This window comes from Hoplias malabaricus, chromosome 1, assembly GCF_029633855.1.
Source record: "Hoplias malabaricus isolate fHopMal1 chromosome 1, fHopMal1.hap1, whole genome shotgun sequence".
NCBI classification, from domain to species: Eukaryota; Metazoa; Chordata; class Actinopteri; order Characiformes; family Erythrinidae; genus Hoplias; species Hoplias malabaricus.
This window is the reverse complement of record NC_089800.1, coordinates 82,098,917-82,122,283: the sequence shown is the minus strand read 5'-3', so window position 1 is coordinate 82,122,283 and position 23,367 is coordinate 82,098,917. Positions and strand designations below refer to the sequence as shown.

The following is a 23,367-nucleotide window of genomic DNA, read 5'->3' as shown; positions in this document are numbered from 1 at the left end:
TGCGATAGTAAAATACACACAGAGATAAATTAACAAATAAATAAACAAAGTGCTAGAAATTAGTGGCTTGGAATGGATGTCTAATTAACAGATGACCAAAGGGCGTTACCATCTGTAGATATTGTAAATGCGTGTACTGTAACAGTGGTAAAAACTGGGGCATGATTAAATTAAATGTCTGGGTCTGTTTTAATGGGGTATTTTGTGTTTCTTTGGGGCTTTTCCTTCACATTTCAGAGAACATAGACCAAAGCTGAGAGTTGGTCTTAAGATGTCCTCCTGATTTATTAAGGTCCGACAGGCCACTGGGCCCAATGTTTACAAGGGTGACATTTTACAAGCCGTCGCATAAAACTATATCACAAACAGTTTGGCAGCAATTAAATCCATCACAGACTTACCCCTAGGCCCGGTTCCCCAGTAGCAGCCACTTAGACTCAACAAGTGTGTCCTTTTCAGTCCAACCACCAGTGTGCCAAAATACCATCACGGTTCTCAGCTTGTAATCAAAGTATAAACATGCAGCTTTCCAATGGACTCAAACATCTTAAGAGCAAAGTGTTTTAGTAAGCAGTCCCCACAAGCTCTAGCCTCATAAACAGCTCTGCAGTGATGCCTGGAGTCAGAACTCTTTCAGGCTGGAGAGCCAAATACTTAGTACTTAAGGGAGAAAGTAATAAATTGCCCCTGGTTACAAATCTAGGCTCATTTCATTCACTTGGCTGGCTAGTGTCAGACGGGCAGTCAGTACTTGTTTTTGTTTTTCTTTTTGTGTTTTATTAATGTTATTATTATTATTATTATTTTTTTTTTTGGTTGCTGTGGAGTGTACACTTTTATTATGGGTTGTGATGTTTTTGGGATGTCTGAACCAACTCTCCAGAAATGAAGCAGCCAATCACGGTGGACCTTATATTAGTGATGGACAAATCAGAGTGAAGGAAGGTGTAGGCGGTAGGGAGTCTTATTTTAAAAGCCAGGTGTCTATAAGTGCAAGAGTGAGAAACTGTTGGGGAGCAGTCATCCAGTGTGGAGGCGGAAGTATTGGTGAAGGCGTGGGGAGAATGTGAGGAGCACCGAGGATTGTTGTATGCCAGGAGACGAGCCTGGGTGAGTGGGGAGGGCATGGCGGACTGCAGTGATGTGAGGGTCTGAACAGAGCGTGCGGTGACAATGGTTACAGCGATATTGAGCCGGAGGTTCGAGGACCAGGTGGCACACCATGGCGAATTGCTGCAGTTTCTGGGCAGTGGTTAAGATAACTACCTGAGTGGATGCTGCACTGAGCTGGTGGAAGGGTGGATTTTGTGCTTCCTGTGTAACCTGGATAACTCACTGGGATTTCAGGATAGACTGTGTGTTAGCCTTTAGTGGCTCTTTAGTGGATTTTTATGAGTCTTATGGCTGTTTTTATTTTTATTTTTTAAAATACTTGTGGTATTATGCATGCATATAAAGAAATAAATATCATTGCAACATATTTGATGTCCTTTTGAGTCCTGGATATCTGTTTCCTCCCCAATATAATGTTTTTAGGAGTATTGTGAAGGGAATTTATTTTTTTCTTTTTTAAAATCATTGACCAGCTCCTGCCTTTAATACTAGCATTTAGTACATTTTAAAATGATATTTCAGAGAGTTTAGTCCAAATGTAATAAACCAACCAGCATATACTGTACCACATACTGGACTTTGAGTAGGGCTGGGGATGGGCAAGGTTTCATCCCACCACAGCTTACCCTTAGACTGTTCAGGGGTCATTTGTGGGTTATTTGTTGTTTATTGCGAGTCATATTGATATGTGTTTGTGTGTGGCAATTCTGCCATTTCTCCCATAAACCAAGCCCAAATACAGGTTGGTCACTTGTTCTTGTTCACTGTGCCTCTTTTAGGGCACCAATAAAGAGCAAAAAAAAAAAAAAAGGCAAAATGGCCAGGTCCTAATGCCTAGATCTGGCAATGCCAGTTATATCATTTATATTTATAGGTAACAGAATACTGTATAAAACTACACAAAGTATTTGAATTGGCTTGTCAACGCAACTCGTATCTTCATGCACAGTTTACACAATAGTAATGTGTAGGATATAGCGTCTGTTGTAGGTCTCATGGCTCCGTCACAAACAAATCTTTGACATGAAATGCTTTGGTTGATTGACCACTTTTGTACTTCATTTTTCACTGAACTGTCATCTACAGCAGGTACAACACTGGCTCTGTGTATACTCTCCACTCTTGTTTGCAAAATGATGATTGACAGGCTTTTTAGCTAATCAGAACTGTCAAATGAAGGAGAAACTGGCATTGGCAGTATGACATCCACATCCTGAACACTGGGTTTCTTAAAGCATATTTGATTTTGAATAATAAACCATATTCAGATATAGTTACTCTGTACAGTTGTAAACCTGGACATGTTCATCCCATAAACACGAGTGTGAAGATGCTAAATAATCTTAAAGGGGACATACCCTGCCCCTTTTACTCAAGATAACAGTTTTCTAAGATGTAAATGAAACAACTGAGTCATGTTTTTGTTAAAATACCCTTAGAATCAAGCAACACAGCACCGTTTCAGCCCGTTGAATGAGTCAACAATCCATTGACAGAGTGGTCTTGACAGAGTGGTCTTCTTTCAGAGTTTATAGGTATCTAAAGGAGGTGGGAGGTCAATCCTAAAATAGCAACGTTCTCAGCTATGTCTGATTTGACAGTAAGGGCACAAGAAACTCATAAAATACCCTGCCCTAAAACTACATGGCATAATTGCACTGTAAAGTCTGAGTATCCTGGAGCTTTTTCCTGTTCAACATTCCTGAAGAATCCAGCTCTGTGCCCTTGAGTGAGTATCCTTCCATGAACAAGTTTTGCTCAAAATCCACTAAGTAGTGTCCCCACTGGACTTCCTCCAGACCCCCGTCCTGCACTTGTACATTCTCCACACAGCTCATTTCTCGCCCCTCTCCTGTGGGAGGATGATTGATGGTTTGGGAAAAGCCTGCCATGCTCACGTACCCTATCTATGGCTGGAAAGCAGTGCTCTAACACCACATTAGGCTCTGGAAGCTGCATGCTTTAGTAGGCAGGGAAATCGATGCGGCAACATGAGGTTGGAGGTTCAAACCCCAGATGGGGGAAGTTGCCACCAAGAATAAATGTATGTACTCCGCCATGTGATTGACTGATGACGAGCAATATCTGTGCTGTAATGTATTTAGAAACTGCAGGTGTTGTTGTAAGAAAAGCATAGCATAGATCCTAAACTTCGGCTGACACTATCAAAAGTGATGCAAATTTACAGCAAAAATACTGCAGCAATCAATGGTTTTCCCGAAATACAGAAATACAGTAAATTGTTTATTCTGGGAGAAACATATCAAAATCATTGTCAGACTTTTAATGGCGGAATGGTCAGTGGCGGATGCTGGTCTTTTCAAGGAGGGAAAGCTCAATTTTGGCCTACATCATAAAATGTGTCAGTTTATTTATATGTAAATTCTACCCTCCGTTCCTTTTTAAGAAAATGATCTGTGACCCTGTCGTACCAACAAGGCGTCTTTTCCAGGGACTTGACTAGTGTCCTCTCAATGGCCAGCAGAGCTAGGCTGCTTAAACGGCCTTGGCCCATGTGAAGTGTGTCCGCCTGTGCTCCCACGGATCTTTACACCAAAGGATCGCTGATTTCGCTGTCAATCAAAAAGGGATTCAGCCTCAGACAGATCATCCAATCATCATGCACAAGCTGAGTGTCCAGGCCAGCCGAGGCCAGCCCACTGCCCCATAGACCCCCAGAGAAGCTGAGCGTCCGATGGGCGGGACAAAGCCCAGTATTTATCCAATGACTCATCTCGTTTCGCTGCCCTTTGCTGCTTCGCAATTGAACTCTGTGGACACTCAGCGTCCGCGCTGTTTAAATCACTGAGGGAATGATTGAGAGGAAAGCTGCGTCTTTACCAGTGATAAGAAGCTGATTCTGAAAAAAAGTTGAGCGCGTTGTAGTGCATATTTATTCAATGACATGTACACACAACAGTATATATTTGATCACTTTTTTTTTTGACATTTTAGGGGAAGCTGAGCTTCCCTTGCAGTCCTAGAGCAATCGCCTCTTGGAATGATATATCTGAGTAAGAAGCTGACTATAGCCTGTTTGTGGTATAAGTTTAACCTTGACTGTACGTTTTTGAATTACCACAGAAATTTATTTATATCTCTAGATGTTTAAATTTGTAGTACTCTATGTTGGTTTCAAAGCATCTTTTTTGTTTCCCATTTATAGAGCCAGGTGTTTTATCCAGCATGCCAACAGACTGAAGATCTAACAAATGGTAACCAAATACACTCTGAATTTTATATAAAAAAAGTGAATTAGGCTAAAATCATGTACATCACCTATAATTCACCAGAGGGTAATGAAAACTACTCAGATCAGTCACATCAGCCCATAGACACCCCTGCTGGCTAGCACCATGGCTGAGATTTTATTGGGGATCGAACTAGCAATTTCCTGATAATATGGCTAATGTTTGGATCACTGTGTTACTTGGAAAACGAATGTGTCACTTTTCTAATCTTGGTGATGTTTATATAAAAACCTTTGAACTTGATTGTACCAGAGGGACTACCTACTTTAAAATGCACAATTACACAAATTTGCCCATTACTAGAGTTGTATGTGACATTTTGATGCAGGAATGCATTGAATTAATAGTGAGACTAAATTTTAAAAGGCCATAGTATCATAACTCCTCACTTAAGTCAAACTGCTTCATAAACTAATAATAAAAAAAGAAAAGAAAAAAAACCCGATCTACAAATAAGAAGCACATGAGCGATGCTGTGAAATGAAATACTGCAAAGAATGTTTTGAAGGAACTATCTTGTGCATGAATGCTGACATTTTCAGTCTGCTGTCTGTGTCCACTGTAATATCACATGCATCGCAGAGATATTTTTTGATTCTGCTTGTGTGTTATCAACAGGTATTTTAATCACCATAATGGGTGATTAAATTTTGCAAATTATTATAAGTATTTTTTTCAATGTTTGGGGCAACATGGTGTCGCTACAGGTAGTGTCAGTGTCAAACAACTCCAGGGTCCTGGGGTTGTGGGTTCAAACCCCACCTTTGTTGACTGTCTGTGAGGAGTTTCGTGTGTTTTCCCAGTGTCTGCTTTGGTTTCCTCTGGGTGTTCTGTTTTCCTTCCACAGTCCAAAACACATGGTAGGAGGACTGGTTATTCAAAAATCTGTAAGTGTGTTTTCTGACTGGGTGAAGCTCCGGACCCACTACAACCTTAAACATGATAAAGTGTGTTTGTGTCTGTTTTACATGTGTTTTAGTTGTATTTTTAAGTGGTGCGGCTACAAATTTACGAAACAAACCTAACAGTTAATGGACCAAATAGTAGCCAGTAGCCAGTAAATAGAGTCAAATTACTCAGTTTATCAGGCTACCTGGGCTCTTACAATCACATGACACTTCCAAGTGGGAAGGGGTGAAAGCTAGCATATGCTTCCTCCAAATCACGTGAAGCTATAGCGAGTTCCTTTACAACTGTCGCCAAAGCAAAGTCAGTTAACAGTTTAACACACTTGCAGGAAAGCACTAAATACCCAGCTCTGTTATGGCGTTTTGTTGAGAAATATGTCTGACTGTGCTCTCCCGAAGTCTCAGCAACATTTGGCAATGGTAATCTCCCAGTGATAGGATAATTGCAGCACCTGGAAACCCCAAAATGCATTTGAGTACTTATCCCATTACATCATGACTTGCCAATGTACACTTCGAAGCACATTAACCACACTGTACTTTCAAGTTGTAGCACCAGGCAAAACCACTACATGAATTAAAGGTTCTTTACACTTCTTGGAACAATTTATTAGGGATCAATGTGGTTCTTCTACTGCAATTCTCCACAGAACCCGTTTTGGCACCTTTTGAGGCATGTCCTTGATTACGGATTCTCATCACTCCCTGGTGTCATTCTCCAAGGCAGAATTGAATCCTGATGTAAGGATTGCTGTAGAAATGCATTAGAGCAATAGCCTGATTCCTGGTCTCCAAGCTAAACCTCCATGGACAAAGAGGATTGAAAATATGAGCAATGACATCTCTGCTAATGGCCCATTTGTTGAAGGTGTGAGACTTTGGATACTGCAGTACCCATCACTGCTGGGCCCATGAGCAAGAAACCACAGAACAGGTATGATTTGGGTGGTGGATTATTCTCAATGCTGCAGTGTACTGGACTGACAATATCCACCAACCAAAAATATCCAGCCAACAGTGTCCTGTGTCCACTGATGAAGGACTAGATCCACTTGTACCAGCGCAGCACACACTAAGACACTACCACAACATCAGTGGTCCACCACCTAAATCATACTTGCTCTGCGGTGGTCTGTAATTGTACAACTACAAAGTGCCCCTTATATAACCCCCCTATAAATGTACAGGAGTAGGCCAATCTCACTATGGCTCTGAGGAGATTCATCATCTTTAGTCTCCTAGTCTCATCCCATTTTTGGCAGTAGTAAATAAAGAGTGTATATATGATTCAGAGTTTAGAATGCTCTAGACGCAGCTGCCCTTTACAGCTTTCTATTCAGGAGCCAGTCTGTGCGGAGTGATCAATGGCGCCGAGGAAGCTGCTCTTTTCTGCTGGACTGATTCACCCTTTAGCCTGATGACAGAAGGGCTAATTAGAAAGGCACCTTGAATCAGCGAGGAGAAGGAGCTCCTCTCACACATACACTTGCCGAAGTCATTTGACTAATAGGGAGCAGCGATTAGCGGCTGAATGCCTCCCCCCCCACCCCCCGCACTGTAAAGGACCCGTGTCTGCTACGCACATTCCCTCATGCACTTCAAAAAGAGACAAGGCCTTGGGAATACAAATGAATCTCATCAAACTCTGAAACTCACGTCCAACTTCACTTCTACCACCAGATTATTTTTTTCTTTTTTTTTTTCCTAATGGTGTCATTGTGATCAAAATCAGGTTTTGCCCGAGGGCCCTCAAAAGCAGATGAGTCAGACAGAAACAAATGCAGAGCGAGTTAACATTTTATGACAAGACGACCTGCGCCTCCACTCATAAAACGCAAATTATTCAAGACCTGAGGTAAAAAAATAAAAAAAAAATAAAATGTCTGACCTCCAGAGACGACTATAAACACTTTTTGGTTGAACGCAGATGAAACGCCGCAATCTAATACAAATAAAAAGTTTTTATGATGATCACTTCAGCACAAGCTGCGTGAAATGTGTCTGTTGTAATAGTGCAGGGCAGCTCTACCCAGCAGACTAAAGTTTATATCCCAACTTGGGGGAAAACATTTGTTATATCAAAAAAACCTCCTTAGGCAACACTCTTTAGCACTACATCCACTTACATTTGTAAGTAGATCAGGGTCGTAGGTCACTCTGGAAAAAGAGTGTCTACCAAATGCTATAAATGGTATTAGAGCTGTACTTACATGTGTGATGGATATACATGTTAGAAAATACTACTGTTAGATCTGAACAGGGATTTGCATATGTCCCATAGATATTTGTTCTTCTTAGTTCGGTTTTATTTAATATGGTCATCAATGGATAAATAGAAAGGACGTTTATATACATGATCAGATATAAGATTAAAACCAATGACATGTAAACTGCAACACTTTGGTGATCTGTGAAAGGGTCTCAGGAACCCAAGGGTCATTGATGAATGCAGGGAGCAAAGGTTAGCCCATCTGGTCCGACCCCACAGTGGAGCTACTGAGGCAGATACTGCTGAAAAAGTTGACCTTAGAGAAAGCTCCCAGCTTCGCTTCATACAGGGCTGAGTGCCCCATCCCTAAACTTACATCAGTGAGCTTCCAATGCTCATGACCCTCTCACCAATTCACTGTTTTCAGTTCTTAGAAACACATTTGGCAGGTACTGTGTACACTGTACACCTCACAAGTCCTGCCATTTGGAGATGCTCTAACCCAGTCATCTAGACTTTGCAGTTTGGCTTTTTCCAATGTGGCTCAGACCCTTATGTTTCTCCAGAGCTGTTGTTTTTACCTGATTCCTAATACATCCCATGCCTAATACACCCCAGCTGAATACATTTCACCTTTCAGTTGTTTTAATCTTGTGGTTGATTGGTGAAAACCACCTCACATCTGTATACCCTTTAAAGATGTCATTTCACTGCACTTTAAATGATGTGAAAAGTTAATGGTGAATAGACAAGCAGTAAATACGAAGTTTATACATTCCAAAAATTAATTAACAACCACACAAACACACACACCCTACTCCTCCTTCCCACTGAGAATAAGCTCAGAGACTCAGTACATCAAACCTACACCTTGCTGGGTGGCAAGTAATTTGATCTGAGCTGGCAGGTGCTAGAGGAACACAATGTGACTGTAAAGCATGTCAATCTGCTAATATCTGTTATAGCAAGCACGTGTGTGTGTGTGTGTTTGTGTGTGTGTGTGTGTGTGTGTCTGTCTGTAAGGGACAGAGCAGAACATGCAGTAGGAACAAAGTACACAGCGTGCTCCAAGGAAGTGCGCTAGTCAGGAGAGAGAGACAGCGAGAGAGAGAGACAGTGAGAGAGAGAGACAGCGAGAGAGAGAGAGAGAGAGAGAGAGAGAGAGAGAGAGAGAGAGAGAGAGAGAGACTGCCTGACCCTGTGGGATTTGATTGGGTGAACACAGGGAACTTGTTGAGCTCCAGAAGCCAAGAACAATTAGAGATCTGTCTGTGTGTGAATTTGCATGACAAGCAGCGTGTTGTTCCTCCACCAGCTCCACACGCGCAATTTCCCTCAAACTTATTGAATCAGGAAGTGCAAGGGAGCCGGAACGAAGGGAAAAAAAAAAGGGAATACACAAGTTGTGTTGTATGTACATGGAGGGAGTCTTTGACATCAGCGCTGAGCAACAATTGTCAGAGTAGAAATGGGGAAGTGAGAGGAGGCAGTTAGAGGTCTAAAGCCATGTACTCAAACGTTGAGGGATGTTTTTCTTGAACTAATCAATGTTCAGCTGTCATGAACTCTTTGCTTGGTTAGTTTTGAAAGTTTGTCAGTAGATGTCTAATAACAGATCCCTCATACACAGAGTATATTTCTTATTGAAAGACAATTGAGGTGAAAATGAAGCTCAGCTGTTGCTTGTAACTTTGAAAAAGTTGATTTACACGTGATTTATTTTATACCGCTATTGATCAATCAGACCACACTTTATTTGGCAAGTAATTGTAGCATGTGAAATAAAGCTTCACAGACAAGAAATAATAGGAAAAAAAACTCTTATAATAGCACTTTTTTTTTACAAGTGTTATGACAGCAGCAAAATGAAAAACATATCCAGACCAGAGAGTATATGCCTGCTCAAATGTAACAGATGACAGACTTTTTGTGCTGTAAAATATTTATCAGATGTTATTTTTAATGCAACATTGTCCTGGCTTCTAGTCTCAGGCTGTAACTTCCAGCAGCAAAGACTGGGTGTGAATGTAACCCTTAACAATAGAGAATTAGCAAGCTGTGTAGAAGGTGATTATTAAAGTCAAGATTTTCACAGAAACACTGTGACATTTAATGACTGCAGACTTGGATATTCACAGTATTTTGTCAAACTGTATGTGGGATACACTGGAAAAAAAACAAAAACTGAAAACAATTTGGCAAATGAAAACTTCAAAAGATCTAAATATGTTAGATATATAGATATAAATATAAATTTATGATCTGTTATGATTTTGTATTGCTATTTTATATGTTGTTGTGTTTGTGCGTGAGAGCGAGAGAGCGAGAGTGAGAGAAAGAGAGAGAGAGAGAAAGAGAGAGAGAGAGAGAGAGAGAAAGAGAGAGAGAGAGAGAGAGAGAGAGAGAGAGAGAGAGAGAGAGAGAGAGAGAGAGAGAGAGAGAGAACAAAAGCTTTAACAAGCTTTAAGCTGATTTCAGGTTTTTTTTTTTCCTTTTGAAAGCAGCACCATTTTCTTTACAACAAAGTTGTCCTTCACATGGCACAAGGACACTGACACCCAAAAGTTATCAAACATATACTACTCCCATCCCCTGTTAGCCCCCTGTTACCTCTGCACTCACGCCCTCCAGCCACAAAATGATTAAAATTCACTCTATTTTCATGTTCACTCTGTGTTTATGTGACCGTCATGCTCAGTTCATGTGAACCTTGATGTGCTTTCTGGATGAGTGTGGAATAGAAAAGAACTGAAGGACATTTTTATGGACAGTCTTCTTGGACACAGATGCTCTGAAACCTTGCTTTAGGAAGCACACCCTAAGTGCCAACTTGTTGACACTGTGCTGGTTATATATTCATAATTAGTCTGCAGTCAATATTTAGTACCTAATCAATTTCCTAAGAAGGTGATACTGATTAATCTTGTTTATGGATGGCATTATAAGATGAGTCTAATCATTTAATCATTTGTATCAGACAGGGTTCGGATTTAACAACTGGAATTCTGCCTTCCGTTGCGAGATAACCCTGATGTGTTTTCAGATATATAAATTAATAGCTTCTTCTTCTAAAAGTGTAAAACTGATCAATGCATGTTCATGAACAACACAAAGCAAAACAACAATGTCTGGTACGGCATTCAGAGAAGGACAAACTTTAAAATACAGGTCAAACACCTAAACTTGACCAATTCAGGTAAAAGCTCATAGTGAAAGGCCAGTGTAATCAGTAATACACATACTCAAATTAGTTTGTTGATTTTGCTGAGATGGTCATTAATGTGATGTCAGGGCATTGCTGTCCACAATGATGGAACAGTGCTCAAGACCATGACTGGGCCAGATTCACAGCTTGAATGATCAAAATGTCCATCACCATGTTTTCAACCCCTGTAGTGATGTCAGTATTGGCAGACATGGGTCAGATGGGTCCTTCTTGTTACATGCACAACGAGTTGACCATTGCTATCAACAACAACATGTCAACACAGCATCACAATGTTTTATTAACCTCACAATACTGTTTACCACACACTTTAATGCAGTTGAGTGCATTGTTCTAGATCTAACATCGAAACTGTAGAACTTCCAGCCAGATAACTTAAGACCAATGCCAACTTGTCCAATTAAAAAACAGCTGATGAGCATTTTCTATACGTAAATATCATTAATGCATCTTTGAGTGTCTAGTTATCACACAAATCCAGCTTTTGGAGCGTGAGCTGGATATATATTCATCATCAGGCTGAGCAAAATAGTTTGTATCTTGGCCATAGATATGAACCATTTATGGCATTCTGAAATCAGTCTAATCATTTCTTCTTTGTAAAAATTCAACAGCTGGGATTCACTCTGCTGTCAATTATAAAAATGGATTATTAGTATGTAAAACGACACTGCAAATAAGTATAAAAGCCACAAATCCCACAGTCATTTCTCTCTGCAGTCTGAAGTTCCCACTAATAAGAAATTATTCTAATATTGACCTGTTTTCTTTCAGTGCTCCAGTGTTGCACATCAAGGCTCTCTCATACTGAGCCCAAAACTGGAATTTAGTGTGATTTCTAAAACATCTGCCCATGGTTCCCTTATGTCTGCTGAGTGCTGAGATGTATTATCGGATATTTTTGTGGCTGTCTGTTCCGGACAGTGACCCCAAAGCAAAATAGCAGAAGACTATAGCCCTTTAAAAGGCAGGAGATCATGGGCTTTGAGATGCTAGCTCACACCAGATAATGGCTCCTGGAGGCTCCACAGGGCTGCGCTCCTCATAAAAGCTGCCGTTGAAGAGAGTGTGCTTTTTACAAGACAAAGGAAGAGTGGCCACTTCAATAAATCTCACCGCGGACCATATCGCACTTTTATCTGCTTTAGCCGGCCCCATAAACACTTCAGCCTTCTGTAATGGTCTCACTTACGGGACTGCAAAACCTGCTCCGTATACAGTGAAAGGAACAGATCATTAGCGAAGTGGATCAGTCCCCGAGCTATAAATCCAGCCATGATTCGCTCTCCCCTAAAGAATGCATAATAAGTTTTTGTCACCTGCCTTACAACTGCGACATTCTCTCTAATGAGCAAGATGCCAAACTCAAAATAACTAAGATGTCCAGAAAGTTATTATCTGTAATGTTATTTATGGAAATATTCAGATTGTGTTGTTTCTGATATAGAAGAAGCACACTAATCAGTCACTGAAAATAAATGGTGCGATGTCCATGATTCTAATCAAAAAACACATTTTATAAAATTCAGTCTGTTTGTGTGCTGGTCTGACGCATTTACGAAGCCCAAGTGTCAATCAACGGTTAAAATGGTAGAATATGTTTGAGAAAAACAAATGACTGTTGTTTGTACATGGCTGAAGTTGAACTTGTCTGTACGTTTTTAAGTTTTTAAGAGAGAGAAAGCCTAGCATATTGAAAAGAGCCCCTTTGTTTTTGTTTTTTTAAACACACTAAGCTTCTGAATGGAAACAAATGACAAAACAGCAGTTCCCCAGAATTGTAGATGTTCCCTTTTTAGCTCAGAATTATTGACAGTTATTTATAATTTCAGAACAACATCACTATCAGTAAAACTTTCTTTAAAATAATAATAATAAAAAAAACAGCCGAACATTTAACAGATATTAATTAAGCATTGTTTTAATATTACATACACTTACGTTAAAATGTTATATTCTCCTCAATTTTATCCCAGGTGTAATTTGAATGTACGATCAAATTCTTTCTTGGAATATTTATGTATTTTATATTAGTATCTGCAAATATGTGCACATTTCCCATTCCAGTTCATCCAGAAATTCTACACTGATATTAGTGTTTGTAAGCACTAATTATCAGTGCCCTGATGGAAGTACAATGTGAATATTAATGTGAATAAATAGAGATACAGTTTCTCACTCACTGAAATAAAAAGGTAATGTAGAGGTAAATTATTGTCACTAAATTTACAGTGTAAATGTACCTTTAAAAGTCGAGTTATGTTCCCTAGAGGTACATTACATTCTTTTCTTCAGAAGGAAATGTAAATATTTGCAATCTATCATTATACAAATTTGTAAAATAAAAAAATACCAAATATAAAAAAGAACAAGTCCTGAAATGAGGCCTAGGAAATCAACACAAATTTTAAAATAATTTTACAATAGAAAAAGCTAACTAAGGGAACTGAAATGTACCATTTAAAGTTAAAGGTACCACCAGAGTGAATTTTTCTGATAGAGTAGAATACAAACAACAGTGCCAAGACAACAATAACGAGAGTAAATACATTTCTGTATAAAATATACAATTACTACACCTCACTGTACCCTCATTACTTTATAAGCAATGTATCTGTAATGAATTTGAAAAGCTTGATGCCCTGTGTATTTATTAATTCATTGTTTTGTTTGTTTGTTTGTTTATTTGCATTCATGTGTTGTGGCACTTTGTTATTCATATTTGCAATAATCCTAATAGAGAATAGGGTGTAGTGCTAAAAACAGATTCCTTACCCATAGTGCAGTTTGTGATGAAGAGGTGGTCATAGGTGGCAGTCTCCTGCTCTCCTGGCTGATCGTAACTGGATGAGATGCGGAACGGTTTGCCCCGGGCTCCCAGGCTGAGGTGCACCACTGCCCAGCTGCCGAGGAAAGAGAGAAGCAGTAGAATCAGCATCAGAACCAGGCAGAAGGGGCGGCAAAGAGCCTTTCTCTGACTAGAAGGGGTCAGAACCGGCCCGGGGAGAATCTCCTCAGCATGATTCAGCGCAGATGCTCCAGGGGAACTGGCTGAGGTTGAGGGCTGGGCACCTGAGACCAGGCCGGCCCCCTCGGCCATCTTAGGTTCATTCTGTTCCTCTGTGTCACGCATTTCCTATGGCAGGGGGGCTGTAGTGACTAAAGTGGATGCTCCCGGTGGTGCCTTTGGGCTCTCGGTAGATGTGTTCAGTGCCCTGGGATCTCTCCCTGAAGTGAGAGGATCAGGAGCTTGCTTTCTGACTGCTTAGACCAACATCACCTCCCATAATGTACTCAATGTTCAGGCTAATTTTATTAAGCAAATTGAATAGCTTTTGCTTTGCCTCCAGGCTGCTAACCAATGATTTTACTTCCCTCCTTCATCACTGCCTCCCTCTCTTTTGTCCTCCCTCCTACTCTCCCTCATCCCTCCCTTCCCCACCCTCATTTTACCCACCTTTCCCCTCCTCTTTGTTAACCTGGCTGTTGTTTGTTGCAGCTGTGAGCCTATATCTAATCTCAGAGTGGGATCTACACCAATGTTCAATTCACTGAACATAAATTAAAAGAAAGAAGAATGAAAATGAAATGCCATTCTCAGGCTACTGGTCTACTATATAACACACAAAAGGAGATGAGAGGTGAGGCGAGGAGACTAGAAATGAAAAGAAAAAAAGAGAAGAGATACCAATATGAAAGGAGAAGAGAAAAGAATAGAAGAGAAGAGATGAAGAGAAACGAGAAGCAGATATGAGAAGGAAATAGAAGAGAAGGGAAGCAAATATGAGAAGAGGAGGAGAAAATAGGAGAGGGGACTAGAAGAGACGGAAAGATGAGAAGAGAAATGAAGAGAAGAGATGAGAAGAGAAGAACATATAAGAAGAGATGAGACTAATAGAGAAGAGACAAGAAGAGAAGAAAATATGAGAAAAGATGAAAAGTGAACAGAACAAATATGAGAAGAGGAAAGAAGAGAAAAGAGAAGACCAGGGCCACAAAGAGAAAAGACAAATAGACAAGAACAGTACAGATAAAAAGGGCTGAAAAGGAAGAAAAGAGAAATCAATGTGAAGAGAGATGAGAAACAAATATGAGAAGATAAGCAAATATGAGGGAAGACTAGAAGAGAAGAGACAAGAAGAGATGTAAAGAGACAAGAAGTGAAGCAAATATGAGACAAGAAGAGAAGAGAAAAGAAGAGAAGGAAATATGAGAGAAGAGAAGAGAAACAAATATGAAAGAAGAGGAGAGGAGAGGGCATAGAAGAAGTGAGAAGAGAAGAGATGAAAAGAAGCAAGAAGAAATTATAAGAGATGATAAGAGAAGACAAGAAAATAAGGTAAGGGAAGAGAAGAGAAGAAAAGAGATGAGACAAAAAGAGCCAAGACGAGACAAAAATAGATGAGAAGAGAAGAAAATATGAAAGGAGGAGATTAAAGGTGAAGAGAACACATATGGGAAGAGAAGTGAGGAGAAGAGAGGGAGGGCTGTGTAATACAGAAGGTGCTCCAGATGAAATTGGGTTGAATATAAATCAGCACTAAGTGGATGTTTTATTGAAAGCTGAACACAGTTTTGCACACATTACTTAAAGCCCCAATCAGGATGTGCTGAATCAGCACCAGCGAGAGCCTGAACCGTTCGGCTTTGAGCACTCATTTGCTGCTGATGCTGTTGTCGTAAAATAAGTTGTTATTGAGGTACAGAATAAAGTTGCAATGTCCTGCTCTCTGAGTTGATTACTCTGTGCAGTTTGGGGGGTGTTCAGTCATTGACAGCATTTCATTGTTTCAAATGGTTTATATTTTCTCGAGAGTGGGGTGATGTTCTTGCAAAAAAACGTCTCACTGGAAATCTTAGCCAGTTAATTACACATATTCATTCATTCATTATCTGTAAGCACTTATCCAGTTCAGGGTCGCGGTGGGTCCAGAGCCTACCTGGAATCATTGGGCGCAAGGCAGGAATACACCCTGGAGGGGGCGCCAGTCCTTCACAGGGCAACACACACACACATTCACTTACACCTACGAACACTTTTGAGTCATTACACATACTCTTATAATTATATTCATATTGGAGGTTTCACAAAAGGTTACATATTCCGATTACACATTATACCGTCAAGTGCTGTCCACTGGTCGGCTTGTGCTACCACAGAGCCAGCCCCCAGGACTGCAAGGGACAGTAAATATTGGAAGCTGGGACTCCCCTGGTGGGGCACAACTTTGAACTCCACACTGCAGAATCCAAACTGGCAATTTCAAGAGACAACTTAAACTCCCCAGAGGTGGCTTGTGAACCGGGTTTTACTCATCATTGTGGACAAATGCTCTACGAACTGAGCAAACCCAGGGCATATACTACGCCTGGTGATTTTTAAAGTTTTAGAGTGTGTGCATTCAGGTTCCTCAGGGTTGGATGTGTCCTTTCACTTAAGTGAAGGGGGGGTGCAGATCTGCTTCCAGCACAAACAGTTCAGTGAAACCCCCATGACAATGATCTTACAGAATTGAATTAAAACCTCAAAAACCTTCAAAGGATGTTAGAATAATTAAAAAAAAAGAAAACTACTGAAGTATGAGGCCACTCTCAATAGATTTGATAGAATATTACCTAATATCTCATTCATAAAAAACACAGAATATATTTTATTTTAAATACATATCAGGCGCTATTTTCTAATACAGAACTTAAAGTCTTGCCAGAAACTGTACTCAACTACAAACACTTTTATTTCAAAACAATTGTAATTACTGAAGTAAAAAATTGTAGTTAGGTACATTGAGAACACAGGTCTGCTCCTGCTACCACAGACCCAGCCCCTGAACTCCTGAAACGCTGAAACCAGAAAGGAGGGGGACCTCTGATGAGGGGATACTCCAGTACAGAGGAACATAGCAGCTATGCCCTTAAGTGAAAGAACTCCTCACACACTGCAGAACCCAAATGCATCATCCTGAGAAACATCCATCAACTCACCAGCGGGGATATATGAACCTTGTTTGCACAACATTGGGAAACAATGTGCACTGTTCATATACCACCTTTGGTTCTGAAAATGGAAAAATGCTGAAATTGAAATTAATATTTATATTAATATTTTAAGCATGGCTTTACATCTGCACAACACAGTCCGATCTCAGAAGACATGCAGCATTTGTTATCATTAGATTAAGCACATATTTAGATAGTCAGTCAAATTCTACAGTAATTGTCTACCATGGGGTGCAGTTTAAAACAGCTTTAGTCATTCATTACATACAATAATAACTTAGCGCTACAACAGTGACTGAAGTTCCTGCTGAAAGTGATGCTCAAGCTCATGTTTAGCGAGGAAACACGGGGGGATAATTTCATTTTTCATCCCATTATATTAACCTCTGCTAATTCTATTGTGCTGAAATTTTGGAATCAGAGATGTATGCATTATTTTAATAATCAATATGTTATCATTAATGTGGGGTCATAATGTTCTTAGCTGTCCAGGTCTATCTCTATGAGACTGAACATGCACACACTCTCGACCTAGGAGACCCCCCCCCCCCACACACACACACACACACACATACAGACATGCATCCCACATGCAAATTAAAATGAACAAACAGGAGCTTAAGAAGAAAAAAAAACACTCTAGATAAAGCCATAGATGCAGGAAATAAACAAGAAGCCACCAGAGGCTATTCATGACAGTGATATTCCACTCCCATAAACAACCTGGTATCACACCTGATGTGTTTAATACATGACATGACTTGGCAAACATAGTTTTTGTGCTGTTTCTCAATACCCATCTATGCAAATGCCACAGTATATTTGTCATACATACCATACATATACCATTACATAACACAGTTGCGTTTTACCATATATACACATGCTTTAATACTATAACCCACCCATTACATTTATCTGATGCAATTTACTATTCATGTGTCGTGTTTTCAGTCACTAATAACCGAATTAAAATATTAACACTGAATATTAATAGGGAAGGCTGCTGGCTTGTTGTCTGCCAAGCTGGTGAACTCTAACTCCAGTCTCATGAAGTTTTAGCATTTTTTATGACAATTTATTTAATCTAAAACTTTCTGCCATATATTTGTGCAATCAGTGGTAAATATATCTCTATTATGCAAACCAAAATATGTCTTTAAACATGAAACATTTTCCTCCTCATGGATTCTTTATTTATTTATTTGTTTGTTTGTTTGTTTGTTTGTTATTCATACATGAGACATACATGCTGGTGTACTTGCTATTAAGTCCTAATGTTTACATGCATGAGTTCCTAACAACATTGCGGGACCAGTGCCATATGTGTCTTGTAATATTTACAGTGCTCTCATGAATAAATCTTATGATGTGTTATGAAACATGACATTATGAAGTCAGAAGCCAATTACTTATTTATGTATTGATTGATTGTGTAATTCTTGCAATTTTAACAACTTATAATTTACTATACAGGGTTACACCACACAGTATACAATTTTATATGTGCCATATTATGTTTTATAATGCATTTATTGCAATATTATTTAAACATCTCAAATTAGGTGTTGCCCTAACGTGTTAAAGATTAAATAAACATTTAAATGTTTTGTAAATCAAAGTCCATCCTTCCTCTACAGCCACCTGCAAGACTAACAACCAAGGGACAATAAGTTGCTAATAACTGCAAATAAAGCAAATTAATTATGGACCACAATGTCTAGGAGAACAGGGAAGGCTCAAACCAAATAGTTATTATTTTTCAGTTTCAACTACTCAAAAAGCATGGGTTAAAATACTGATACCTCTACTTTTACTGTTCCTACTTCTACTACTGCTCCTAGTGCTCTTACTGCTAATGTTATTAACACTACTTCTGCTATTACTACTGCTCCTACTGCTACTACCACTACTACACATACTGCTCTTACTGCTACTACTACTGCTACTAGTAATACCACCACTATAACTACTTACTTACTACTTATAACTACTTACTTACTTACCTACTTCTTACTGCTACTGTTACTACCACTATTACAGCTACACATACTGCTCTTACTGATATAGTTACTACCACTACTGCTCTTACTGCTACTGCTACCGCTAATAACACCACTACAACTACTATATATTACTATATATAACTACTACTTATATATATATATATATATATGTTTTTTTGATCGTGTGTGTGTGTGTGTGTGTGTGTGTAAAAAGTGAAATGGATAAATGCACAGGAAATACAATAAAGCTGGCAATGAGCAAATAGACTCAGTATAGAAAGAAATAAAGCTCCAATTCTGAAAGGCCACAAAACCCTTCTGGCAAAGGTATACACCCCTTATACAATAAAAGCCCTTTCTTATCAGCAGGGTGGCCGGTCCTATCAGTTTGAGTGACCTTCTTGACCGTTACTTTTAATTTTAATGGAATAAATGCATATTGGATTTTTTTTTTACTCTAACCTTCTGCAGTAGGTCAAAGTGAACACAGAATGAACACATATGAGCTTTTACATCTCAATCTGGCAAGTTCAGTAACACCCAGACTAATTACTGCATTCATTATCAGAGCTAATGAATTCTTAAATTAATATTATGAAAAACAGAGAAAGACAAAAATGGAGGAAAAACAAAATCCTCACAATCCTCTTTCCCTTTCAGTGTGATAAGCATCTCTGGTTTTGTGTAGCACCTCAATTAAACATTTTGATCTAATTAATGGTGTGTCCCCTGGGACTTTCTCCAACTCTAAATAAAAACCTCTCATGCGAGCATTATTAACATGACTAATAAGCAGTATAGCCGATACCATTTTTCATTATGATTCTCATTGTAACTCATATCATTATTCCAACTGAGTTGGCTGGCACTGGCCTTGCAGCATGTGTGCTTTCAAATGGACGCTTGACCATTACAAAATAATACCCTTCAATTCTTGAGCACGAATCGGTGCCGTCTGAGGCCAATTCTTTGCCTGGGTTTCATCGACTGTTTCAAATTTGGTTAATCTCCTCTGGCTGCTACAGCCAAGAACACACTCTGTTTGGATTCAAGCTCAATTTTAAGGTCACTGTGGTCATTGTGCATCACGCCTTTGTTTACTGTCCCATTCATTTAAATTAGCAGCATTTATCCACTGTGGTTACCTAGTGGTTTCCCAGGTTCAACTAAAGACAGTTTAATTGATTGCTTGTCCTTCACTGAGTTTTTCACTCTTTCACTTCTTTCACAAGCATTTAATAAAGTGATTGCCGACCAAGAAGTTGATGACAGGGAAATAGTATGATTTTGCATAAGAAACTTTAAAATCGAACTACTTCTGTCTTTATAAGTAAAAAAAAAGATAAAGAATCAGTTGCATTAATAGCAATGTGAAAGTTCAGCATGCCTCATGCCAAATACCAGCTAGAGGCGTTTAAATGCATTAGGCACTGAGTTCTTGGCATTGCACATTCCCTTTGGCCTATGCACCTTTCTGTTCTCCTGTGCCTCTGAGTAGCACTGCAATTAGATTAAAATAGAGATGTATAGACGTAGATCTATTCATTTTATTTTTTTAGCATTAATTTATGTCCTTTCTTTTATTACACTGTTTTTTTTTGGCTTCTTTATTTTTAAAGTGTTTTAAATTCTACTTGAATAGCTTTTTGATCGTTTTTTTTTTAAATAATATAATCTGATTTAATTCTATTTAATAGTGTTTTAATTGGGTTTACTATCTTTTACCTTTTCAGTTCTTCTACTGTATTTTTTCTCCATTGCTCTGTAAAACACTTTGAATTGTCATTGTGTACGAAAGGTGCTCTATAAATAACTTACCTTGCCTTGCCTATGTTGGAGTGGTGCTTGCAATTCAATATTAATCACCCAACAATGAAGTGCCTGGCCGCACTGGTAAAAACCCATGGAATACTAACAGAAATATTCCTACATTTACAAAACCCAGTTCCAGGAAAGAAAAAAAAATGCATTAGTGCATTTGTTGTGGGTGACTTACATATCTGGGAAGCCACTGTTAATGCTGAATGATATACACAAGAATTGGAGCAACATATTGCCATCCAGACAACATCAGTTCAGGGGAAGGCCTTGTTTATTTCACTAAGGCAAGGCCAATCAACACAACCCCAAGCTGCTGAGCAGGTGAAATCCTACACCAAATATGAATGGGAAACATTTTCACTTTCAGGCTACAGGTAATTTCCTCTCTAGTTCCCAAACATTTACAGAAAATTGTAAACAGAACAGAACAGAAAAGGTGATGTGACAGTTATGCACATGTCCCAACATTTTTTGGCAATAGAATTTGTAGTCTAAAGCCTTTCAAGAAGAGCTGAAAATGTTACTGCAGCAAAGAAGGGGGCGTAGTGGGATTTTACCTTTAAATGAACTTGACTTCAGGGGAAATGTTGGTTGAGCAAGTGTCCTCAAAGCATATCTAACTCATTAGATGTTCTAGTATGCACAGTCACATATAAATGCCCGTAGTTGCATTTGTACTTATATTTTACCTCTAAATTAAGAGCTTTAAAAAGGCAAGTTGCAGAACTATATGTAGCTTTGTGAAGGTTGTTTCCTCAATATTAACTTTAAATGAGACTTTTACTATTAAATCTCTTCTACAAACACAGGAAAACTCCTCGTCATGCACTGCAGTTTTTGCTAGCCTTTCCAAGCCTGATTATCTGCCTTTTGGCAGTAAGTAAGCTCCTGTTCTAAAGTCTGCTCACATTTAGCCACAGCTTGGAAAAAATGTGCCGACAGGTTTCTGATTGGCCAGGGGACCGTTGCAGTCTTTTAGGGTGCAGACTTATTGTCCCTTCATGGCTGGCAGCACTGATGTCTGCTTTCATACAATGGTTGCTTCATTAATGATTTTAGAGAGCGCCCCATTTGGATTTCCCTCTCAAATTAGTAATAACACACACATTAGTGCACTGAACCGTACCTCCATGGGCAGCTCTGCAAGTAATGATAAGTCTACCCTCAAAATGACTGTAATACTGGTCAATCAACAGACCCTGTTTTTAATTTTATTTATTTATTTATTCACTTTTTGGTTAAGACATTGCTCACCTAAGACTATAGGGAATTAAGGCCTTGAATTTCCAATAACAAGACATGAGTGGGAAGAAAGTGTAGAAAACCAAGGCTGAGGGTCTAGAGTGAGGGTGGTTGGGTAGGAATGGGGTCCTTCTGAATGTCAGCCCTCCAGATATTTTATCATTAAAAATAGATGCATAAAACCCTTCATTTTCACTATATACAAAACTCAAAATTCTTGATTTGTTTATTTTAATTAGATTTACATTTGTAAACTTTAATTTCATTAAAACCTGCTTTATTCGTCTAATAATAATATTTGTCTCATAATGTCGTATAATAATAATGTTTGTTTCATGCTGTTGTTATGCTTCATTCCAACACTACATTTGCTGCATTTTGACCACCGCAGACATATATTTTGGGACACATCTGTCTGAGATCATCACACATTTCTGAGGACTCTGTCACCATGGCAACACCTCAAGGCAAAAAGGACAGAGTGATGCTTCTTTCCCACCAAACAAACATGTAAACACAGTTGTACCGTGCTCCAGTGTTTCTCATAGGATGTCAGATGAGCTGTGTTAACTTTTTTATAAGCTAGCTAGTGGGTAGTAATACTTGAAAAGAAAAGTACAATCAAAAGTTACAGAAAACAGGTCAGTAAAGTTTAATACAGTTTACAAAAAAAAAAAAAAAACCATCAAAATACCTAGATATCTATAAAGATGTCTAGGGCTGTAAACATTAGGACTCTTAGAACATTAAGCCATTGCCAGACGCGGATGCAGATGTACTGATAACTAATCCTGTAGCAAGTTAATACTTTCTTATCCCCATTTCACCCTGCTCTTCAAAGCTAAGGACCCCGCATGAACACCACAGCACAGGTATGATTTGGGTGGTGGCACATTCTCAGCACTGCAGTGACACGGACGTGGTGGTGGCGTGTTAGTGTGTGTTGAGCCGGTATGAGTGGATCAGACACAGCAGTGCTGCTGGAGTTTTTAAACACAGTGTCCACTCACTGTCCACTCTCTTAGAGACATCTACCTCGTTGATCCACCTTGTAGATGTAAAGTCAGAGGCAGTAGATCATCTGTTGCTGCACAGATTGTGTTGGTCTTCCTTTGTCAGTGGGGGTCCTGGCCATTAAAGAGCAGGGTGAAATGTGGAGAAGAAAGTATACACAGACTAGAGTATGTAATTGTAGAACTACAAAGTATAGGATTATACATAGTCAAATCATCAAATCAAATGTATTTGTATAGCGCTTTTTACAACTGATGTTGTCACAAAGCAGCTTCACAGAATTCCAGTAAGACAAAGTTTTGACATGAAATGTAAAAATGTAAAGAATGTAAAGATGTAAAAATCCCCAGGTGAGCAAGCCAAGGGTGACAGTGGCAAGAAAAAACTCTTGGGAGGAACCAAGGCTCACAAAGAGTGAACTATCCTCCTACAAGGTGACCTACAAGGCAGGTGTTTCTAATTCTATGGTAGATAGATAGATATATAGACAGATAGTCACACATTCTTGCTGTGTCCAAGTTGTCCATCAATTCCTTTGACAACATTAGTGTAGCTGCATTATATTATTCATATAGAATCA

General features: G+C 39.2%; 1 protein-coding gene across 2 annotated transcripts in view; it reads right to left on the bottom strand.

Moving 5' to 3' along the window:
• Window positions 1-23,367, bottom strand: part of alk (ALK receptor tyrosine kinase) — a 453,640-nt gene that overhangs the window by 99,010 nt on the left and 331,263 nt on the right. For both annotated transcript variants that reach the window (XM_066675096.1, XM_066675104.1), the window contains one exon: window positions 13,483-13,610. In XM_066675096.1, the coding sequence (XP_066531193.1) occupies window positions 13,483-13,610 (128 nt within the window). The remainder of the gene's footprint in view (window positions 1-13,482; window positions 13,611-23,367) is intronic.